The sequence below is a fragment of the Rhododendron vialii genome, chromosome 11a (genome assembly GCF_030253575.1).
Source record: "Rhododendron vialii isolate Sample 1 chromosome 11a, ASM3025357v1".
Classification (NCBI taxonomy): Eukaryota; Viridiplantae; Streptophyta; class Magnoliopsida; order Ericales; family Ericaceae; genus Rhododendron; species Rhododendron vialii.
In genome coordinates this window covers 34,497,060-34,505,868 of record NC_080567.1, presented here as the reverse complement: position 1 = coordinate 34,505,868, position 8,809 = coordinate 34,497,060, and the positions used below count along the sequence as shown (strand labels likewise).

At 38.9% G+C, this 8,809-nt stretch overlaps 2 protein-coding genes across 2 annotated transcripts; both read left to right on the top strand.

The window, feature by feature from the left end:
• The first annotated feature begins 1,191 nt into the window (after positions 1 to 1,191).
• On the top strand, positions 1,192 to 6,189 carry LOC131308064 (probable zinc metallopeptidase EGY3, chloroplastic). Its single transcript, XM_058334877.1, has 6 exons — positions 1,192 to 2,065; positions 2,243 to 2,440; positions 2,612 to 2,836; positions 3,585 to 3,823; positions 4,822 to 4,976; positions 5,728 to 6,189. The coding sequence occupies exons 1-6, from the start codon at positions 1,202 to 1,204 to the stop codon at positions 6,081 to 6,083; spliced, it is 2,037 nt and encodes a 678-aa protein (XP_058190860.1). The 5' UTR covers positions 1,192 to 1,201; the 3' UTR covers positions 6,084 to 6,189.
• A 397-nt stretch (positions 6,190 to 6,586) lies between these two features.
• LOC131308065 (F-box protein SKIP22-like) lies at positions 6,587 to 8,114 on the top strand. The gene is made up of 2 exons (XM_058334878.1): positions 6,587 to 6,937; positions 7,776 to 8,114. The coding sequence occupies exons 1-2, from the start codon at positions 6,631 to 6,633 to the stop codon at positions 7,970 to 7,972; spliced, it is 504 nt and encodes a 167-aa protein (XP_058190861.1). The 5' UTR covers positions 6,587 to 6,630; the 3' UTR covers positions 7,973 to 8,114.
• The last annotated feature ends 695 nt before the right edge of the window (positions 8,115 to 8,809 follow it).

The following is an 8,809-nucleotide window of genomic DNA, read 5'->3' as shown; positions in this document are numbered from 1 at the left end:
TTAGAACCTTCTATCTATGTGTGTTTGTATGCAAGTATTAGTGTAATTTTGTGTGTGTATCTTTGGATATATATATTTTTTTAAGTTACTATTATACAAAAACCATCTCTCTGTCACTCTATCAATCTATCTACTCTGTATTCTCTTTCTTCTATTCACCACCATAAAAAAAATACATTAAATTAGTCAAATTATGTACAAGTTGGTCCGACATCCAATTATAAAAAAGGGAAAAAAAAAGTTAATAAAGAAGTAGACGATAGTCTGCACTGAATTGTACTACCACAACGACTGGGAGGTGTTCGACAACTTCGACCTTTTTGTATTGGAGGCAGCTCTAATGCTTTGCAAGCTCTAGGTCATTTTTTTCTAATATCGTACTCCAATGATTTAGTCCATTATTGAGAGCAACGTGGAATATGTAGCATTTTTACACGATGCGTAACACAGGCATTGGGTCACTTGTCGACCTTCACCCCTGTTATTTTGAGGCTAAGTGGAGGGTAAAAAAATACATACTTGAAGGACTGAATTGGATTGCCGATCCAAAAAATGAATGGGACTAAATTGTATTAAACTCCACTTTATTTTGTCGTCGTCGCTTTAAACTCTCTCTAGTGGTCTCATCTTTGACTCACACAATGATTCGGATGGTTTCTCATGTGAAATGTGTTAGTTTGAGTTGAAACGTTTTCTTTTGTGAGACTTGACATAAGCAGGGTTCAAAGCATTAATGCAAGATCAAAAGTATTTGTAGAGATAATAAACAAACAAAAACAAAAAAGTTTTTGTTTTTCATTTTTGCCCGTTATTTTTCAGCCACTTTAGCTAGGGATTAGCCCACCTCGAAACTTCAACCAAAAACTTTAGGTAACAACGAATGGAGTAGTAGTTAATGTTTTTTATTTTCAGACAAATTCGTGATCACGACAGCACAATTTATTTCTTTTTTGTGACAAGACAAATTATAAATTTATCCTATTTAAAATGGAAGGAAAGAGATTGGTGAAAATTGAACTCCCGAATCCCAACTTTGCAGTCGGATGAGTTCGATGGAGAGCGAGCTCAAATTGAGCTCAACCCAACCACTGATTTCTTAAAATATTTTAAGTAAACTACATTGCGCTCTCGCTAACTATCTTTCTGAGCTGTTAATATTAGCTCAGAAATAAGATGGTTCGTGGAGGTCCCCATCGTTGCAATGCATTCCTATCCTATTCAAAATCCAAACCAAAAACAAAAACAAGAGCGAAAAGATATTCACCACAAAAAATCCCACATTCTCAGTTTCTCACCAGATTTCGTGTGGGGTTTCCATCGCTTGTCACTTCTTCCCCAAACCAATCCACCTGTAGAACTTCTCCAAATTTCTAGACCAATCTCTCTGTTTCCTCCTCCCCAATCAAAATCCTACTTCTTCTGTACAACCCAAACATGCCCGGATCCCTCAACTCCAAACTCACACTTAACGCCTCCAATGGCCACCCTTTTCACTACTATTGCTTCATACTCTCATTCTTCATGGCCTCTCAAGCACAACCCTTTTTCCAGTTGTACCCCTCCATCAACTACTGTTTCCAAACACCCATTTGGCCAAAACACCCACCTCTCATTTCCTCTCTCCTCAACTCTCAATCCCAAAAGATTTCCTAAATTCTTGGTGAAAGCTGAGAAAGAAGATGAACCCTCTTCCTCTTCTTCAGCGTCTGTTGCTGTGGTATCCGAAAAACCCGATATTGAGGACACCCAGAAGGGGGAACTGTCGGGAAAGGGTGAGTTGAGTGAAGAAAGTGAGGTGGAGGCTGGGGAGAGAGAGAAGCAGCAAGAATTGGACTGGAAGACTGACGAGGAGTTCAAGAAGTTCATGGGTAATCCTTCAATCGAGGCCGCGATAAAGCTCGAGAAGAAGAGGGCTGATAGGAAGCTCAAGGAGCTTGACAGAGAAAGCAGCGATGGTAACCCAATTATTGGTTTTCTTATCAAACTGGCTCGTGACAATCTGACCAGAGAGAAGGAGATGTTGGAGGAAGCAGAGGAAACTTTCAAGGCTCTTGATCTTAACAAGGTATTTGGTTCTTTCACATGTGTTTGATATTCATCATATCTCTAATTCTCTACATTCATGTATGTTGTTATGTACTCCTACTTATTTCTATTAGTGGGTATGAGTTAACTGTAGGGATTGTCTTTCTTTAAGTCGAGCTGGAAAAATGTGTGATTTTTTGAGGGTTCTGGAATGCAGTTGAGAAGCTGTTTCGGGTTTGATACATTTTTCGCGACCGATGTCAGGAGGTTTGGAGATGGGGGAATTTTCATTGGAAACTTGAGGAAACCAATCGAAGAAGTCATACCCAAATTGGAGAGAAAGCTATCAGAAGCAGCGGGGAGGGAGGTTGTGTTATGGCTTATGGAGGAGAGAGATAATGACATTACAAAACAGGTACTTGATAACTCAAAGATTCGGACAATATCAAATTCTGTCATTTAAATTTGTTTTTGGTGATCAAGCTTTTGGGGTCGCATTTCCTAGAGTGTACAGCACTAGTTCTTCGTTATTGCATCTATCTCACGATTTATGACCCCGACATTCGTTGTTATTGGCTTTTTTAAGGTTTGTATGGTACAACCTAAAGCAGAGATGGATCTTCAGTTTGAATCAACCAAACTGAGCACTACTTGGGGTTATGTTAGTGCAATAGCTTTATGTGTTACAACATTTGGGACAATAGCTTTGATGAGTGGATTCTTCCTCAAACCTGATGCTACCTTTGATGACTATGTGTCTGATGTTGTGCCTCTCTTCGGCGGCTTCCTTTCCATTTTAGGAGTTTCCGAGGTATGCTGCGGATGCACTCCCACTGCATTAGTCTGTTTCTGAGCTCATAATCGTATTGTCTAATTGTAATATTCTGAGGATACCATCTGGTATTGTTTTCCATTTTCAGTTTCAACAGTTTGTCTTTTGTGCTGTAGAATATAGTTTGAAACTTAAGTCCTTTTCAAAATCCCAATAGAGGGCCACTTGGGTTATAAGACTGTAAATATTCGCCATTGTTGTTTTCGGAATTCAGCCAAATAGGAGGATATTTTCTTGAATGACAGTTATAAATATTACTGTATTAATTTGAACTTCAGGCCTATCTGCAATGTCATGTACTTTTGTAATGAAAAGTTGAACGGTAAACTTGGTGAGGGTTGGAAAGTGAAAAATAACAAGATGGGCAAGTTCAGTCAAGAATTGGATGGTTAAACATTTTTAGCAGAAGGTTAAGGTTCTTCAGTATCAAGGAGTGTAGTATCTCTTATGAGCTTGATTTTGCAAATTGGGAATCAAAACAAAACAATAGGACGCAAGTTTTAGAATGGAGGAAGAGCAACACATGTTTCTATTAGTCATATATGGTAAACATGGGCCTATGTTTGATTCCTAATAAAAGATTAGGGAGTACATAAGTAAGGTCTTTAACCATAGACTTGTCAAGTTTTGTCAAAATGCTTTCAAGCTACTTGTATCCTTGCAGTATTGAGCATTGGAAGTGTCTTTCTCATGTCCTGAAGGCCTGGTTATCTATCGTGTTTTGCAGATAGCCACGAGGTTAACAGCAGCTCGCTATGGTGTGAAACTCAGCCCGTCTTTTCTTGTGCCTTCTAATTGGACAGGATGCTTGGGAGTGATGAACAACTATGAGTCTCTTCTGCCAAATAAAAAGGCACTTTTTGATATTCCAGTAGCACGCACAGCAAGCGCGTATCTGACATCTCTAGCTCTTGCAATTGCTGCTTTTGTGGCCGATGGAAGCTTTAATGGGGGTGACAATGCCTTGTAAGTTATCGTTCATGCCTTCGACTAAAAGTAATGCCTTCTTGTGATATATATGTTAGAAAAAGGATGGCGAAATCTTAACAAATACTGAAATACACTTCAAGTAACAAATACTGAAATACACTTCAAGTCACGATTATGTCGCTTTCCTAAAGACAGTATTTGCCCCCACCAAACGGTATGCAAAGGGTTACAACAAATCTGCCTTCAAGATAAATCAAAGCCCGAACTCGAAGTTCTTTCCGTTTGCGTTTGCACTAACGAAAATAGACAAAATATCCGCTGAACCGATCTAAATGGAACCAAGAACCGATATTCTATTTCTGCAGAATAACAAAATACCGGTATGCCTAAAATTCTAGGAAGAGAGTGTGTCAAGAGAGAGCAATCCAATATGGAATTTTTGGTATAACAAAAGACTTTACAAATGAGCCTATTTATAGACTTATAGGCACCTTTTTGTGAAAGGTTGTGTCTTTAGAAGAAACACACATTCCGAAAGGTCATGTCTTTAAAAGACACTACTTAGGAAAGATCATGTCTTTTAAAGACAATTAGTAATTAAAAGGAATCATGCCTCTTCCAAGGCACCCTTTCATGAAACATTTAATTAGAAGAGTCATGCCTCTTGGAGGCACCTCCATGTTTCACACCTTTTCCCAACAAACACATCCCTTCTAATGGACACATCCCAAACTAATGGGTGTTATATCCATTCACAAAAAGTCACACCTCATGTGAAAAGGTATTGCAATCTTTCACGAAACAAACCTCTCTCAACACCTTTTCAAAAATAACCCCCTCTAACAATGTAGCATTGCCACTATCATATTTCATATTTGTTTTCTTGGGATTTCTGCTTCCCAAGTCAACAAATCATTGGGCTGTAGGTAAGATTTGTAGGTATCATGCAAATTTGCATGTGTCGAGTACATGGACTGATTTGGTTAGTTAAGATTTCCACTTCAGATCCATTTATTTTTCTCTCTCTTTTGCAGGTACATAAGGCCTCAATTTTTTTACAATAACCCACTGCTTTCTTTCATCCAATTTGTCATTGGACCATATACAGATGATCTTGGGAATGTATTGCCCTATGCTGTTGAAGGTGTGGGAGTCCCTGTTGATCCCCTTGCTTTTGCTGGACTCTTAGGTAAGTTTGCCGAATTCATTCGTTATATGCCCTTCATACAATGTTTCTTACTCCATTTCATAAGCTGCTATTCTCGAGCATACATGGCTTATGCTTATAACATTGACGACGCAACTTGGTTATCGAAGTAATACTCATGAGGTCAAGCCAAACAGATGATATATCACGTTATTTGTAGCTAGTACTTATTTCTTTGCTATGGAAAGTATGCTTCCCTAGTTCCCTGTATCGGATACATTTGCGGACTACCAAAATGCAATTACCGGATTCTGACAATCGCTTTAGCCTATAGCCGAAAAGTGACTCTCGTAAGTCACACGTTTCTTGGGTACTAATGAAGCTGGTTAAACATTTAATAGGGGAAACCGATTTGAATTCTCAGTCCCCCTTTTGGGCTGCTATGCTAGTATGCTCGAGTCAAAGTTGAAACTTTTTCTCCTTGTTTTCGTTTATGTGTGTTTCCTTATGATAAGGCAGTGTTTGATTTCCAAATGAAGCTGGAATGGAATGGTCTCAATCCAATGTTTGGTTCTTTGAAAAATGAAAGAACGTACATTACAAATCGAATCATCATTGACCAACGTAGGTAATAGCCATTTCATCGAGAGGCCAAGGTATCACCATTCATCTCCTTCCAAAATTCATACCAGCGAACAAAAAACTACGAAGTATCACTACGGGAAAGAAAAAAGATTAAAGAAACAGGTTCATCCATTGAGTTCTCAACTGGTTGAATCTTGCCTTTATGTAGGAATGGTGGTGACTTCTTTGAACTTGTTGCCATGCGGAAGACTTGAAGGAGGCCGGATTGCGCAAGCCATGTTCGGGAGAAGCACTGCTACTCTGTTGTCGTTTGCCACCTCGCTTCTCCTAGGCATCGGAGGCTTGAGTGGAAGTGTCCTTTGTTTGGCATGGGGGCTTTTCGCAACCTTCTTCCGCGGTGGAGAAGAAATTCCGGCAAAGGACGAGATCACTCCATTGGGAGATGATAGGTATGCTTGGGGTATTGTACTCGGCCTCATTTGTTTCCTCACCCTTTTCCCCAATGGAGGGGGAACTTTCTCTAGCTCATTTTTCAGTGCACCCTTTTTCAGAGGGGATCTGTAAATAATCTCTCTCTCTGTGACAATCTTGATACTCTTATTTTAGTGCGTTTAAAATCTTTTGCATTTTGCTTGCCTTGGAACATATTGCATATATAAGACCATTTTCAGTAAAATGATGCTCTCCTCTAATTGTTCAGAAACTGTCAATTTAATTTGACTTTTTTTTTTCTTGTACTGAATTTTATTATAATTTTTTGCAACCGGAGAAATTTAAAAAAGAAAAAAAAGAAAAAGAAAAAAAGCCAAGCTAATAATTATTCAAAAAAGCAAAAGTTAGCCCAAAGTATATCCGAATACAGGGGATCATCCGATATGTATGGGACTAACGTACATCGTAAGATTTCCGAATACATCTTCTGTGAATTTAAGATGTCTCTCTGTAATGGTAACATTGCTCTTATATTTATTGTACCTTTTCCACCCAAACCACGGTGTTAGGAAACCCTAATAGGTTGTATCCCGCAGTAAAACTCTCTCCATCGTCTAATATCATTAACATCAAAACCCTAGAGCTTTGAAAACCCCGAAGAGAAAGAAACCTCAACACCATGCTTGGGATACTGAACTCGTGGTATAAGAAGATTGCTGGCTTGCCGCCTCCAACAAGCGTTGTGTTCCTCCCGAATGACCTCATACTGAAGATCATGGCGTCTCTCCCCAGCAATGATGTTGCTAGAATGGCATGTGTTTGTTCCAGATTGCGCTGTTTGGCTTCAGATGACGATTTATGGAAGCACATGTTCTTGGAGAGGTTCGGCAATATGGAGAGGCTGCATGGTGAAGGTACAAGTGGTGATGATTTATGGAAGCACTTTTTGGAGATGTTCGGCAACATGGAGAGGTTGCATGGTGAGGGTACAAGCTGTTGACTATTGTCTGTTCTGTAACGTATCAGCCATGTTTTTGGGCCGCCTTTTTTTATTACCGTTACATCCCAATATACCTGTGGAGTGAAGAGTTGCACGTGTTGTATTGATATGTCCCTGTTACATATAGATCGTTATTACCAATGGCTGATGCTCGACAGTTATGGGTGATTTAGGCACCTTCAAAGTTTTTTTTTTTTGGGGTCAAAAACAGCTTCAAAATAATTTTCAACCGCTACAACTCATTCCCGCTATGCAATTAATATTCACGCTTCTTCCTTTTTTGATGCAGACACTTCACTTTCAACAAGAAGTTACTAGTAATTTCATGAACGTCTGCATCAAAAAAGGAAGCGCAAATATCAATTTCCTTCTTGAAATCTTCAAGAAAATCAAGACCATTCTTTAACCTTTATAATACACTGTGGAACCTTTTCAAACATATTTCATTTTTTGACTTACTGAAAATGAAGATTTCGTTTAATTCTTCGCATTTTGAGGCGCCTTCAAAGTACTATACAAAGTGTACTCTATAAACTTTCCAGATGGCAAACTATGTAAGTATAATTTTGATATAATAAGCGAATTGCTACTATTAAATACTCCCTACTAGTAACTTATGAAAAAAATACAAGCGGTACCTTTTTGAGATCAAGATTTGAAAAAAAATTTAAAATATTTCTAACTTTTTATAATTTTAATTTGGGAGAAAAAGTGAGAAGATTGAATTTTTACGTAAATAAAATTGGTCTAAACTGAATTATTCGAACTAAACTTGATCTTGCGACAATTTTTAGCGTTGTTTTCTTTGTATCTACACAATTCAGATCCGGGCATAGTCACTGAAAAAGAACTCCACTGGAAAGAGAAATTCGCAAAGTGCTGGAAGGAGGATTTGGATTGGAGACCAAAACTAAGGGATAGAATGGTAAGTACTCCTGGGCGATTTTGCGGTGAGGGCGATTTGGTGTGCTCCCAGGTTCTCTCTCTCATTATGATCTGTTCGTTTCTCTGGTTAATTTGATTTCTTTGTTTGTTGATAGATTTTGTCATGGATTTGGTAGAATTTCCTGCACTTCCTACTAGATCTAAGGGGGGTGTTTTTTCAGTTCGCACCCTAATTATGCTCATTCTGGGTCTGAACCCTAATTTTGTTCATTCTGACTCTGTGAAAGCTCATTCTGGTTCTGTGATGGTTAATTCTTCGGTTCCTAAACCTAAATTGCTTGATTTCCTTGAAATGGTTACGGTTCCTAGCAATGTTTCTTCTGTTGGTGAAACTTCTACGGTCAAACAGCTCGAGGATTTAAGTAAGGAAAATATTATGTTACGTAAGCTTTTGGCTGAGAAATCTGTGCCTCCTCTTTCTCCAAGGGGTGCTTGGAAGGATAAGGTAGGTGATAGTTCTGTGGGTCGGGTTAATCTGGAGTTTATTCCTCCACAGGTGATCAATGATAGAATTGTGATATCTCCCCCTGCAGAGGTTGAGGAACAGGTTTCGATCGATGGAAGTGCTGCCTGGTTGGCCATTTTCTGGATAAGAAAGTACCTTTTCAGGTGGTGCGTATATTACTATGAAAAGTTGGGCTAAGTTTGGGCTGAGTGATGTCCTTGCCACGACAATGGCTTCTTTTTCTTTATTTTCGCTCTTGATGGAGATCTGTTTAAGGTGTTAGAAGCTGGTCCCTGGATTATTGGTGGCAAACTGCTAGTTCTTAAGAAGTGGCAACCTCATTTGGGATTGATTTAGGAGCAGCTTCAATCTGTTCCAATCTGGGCCCAGTTTTATGATGTTCCTTTTGAGTACTGGACCGCAAGTGGTCTCAACTATATTGCTAGTTCTATTGGTAAGCCTCTATAC

What these genes read in the sequence shown, in the direction of transcription:
- LOC131308064 (XM_058334877.1), top strand. Translation starts at nt 1,202, where the DNA reads ATGCATTCCTATCCTATTCAAAATCCAAACCAAAAACAAAAACAAGAG. An exon ending in AGGCTCTTGATCTTAACAAG is followed by an intron (nt 2,066 to 2,242) that starts GTATTTGGTTCT and finishes TCTGGAATGCAG; the next exon opens with TTGAGAAGCTGTTTCGGGTT. An exon ending in ATAATGACATTACAAAACAG is followed by an intron (nt 2,441 to 2,611) that starts GTACTTGATAAC and finishes GGCTTTTTTAAG; the next exon opens with GTTTGTATGGTACAACCTAA.
- LOC131308065 (XM_058334878.1), top strand. Translation starts at nt 6,631, where the DNA reads ATGCTTGGGATACTGAACTCGTGGTATAAGAAGATTGCTGGCTTGCCG. An exon ending in GGAGAGGTTGCATGGTGAGG is followed by an intron (nt 6,938 to 7,775) that starts GTACAAGCTGTT and finishes TACACAATTCAG; the next exon opens with ATCCGGGCATAGTCACTGAA.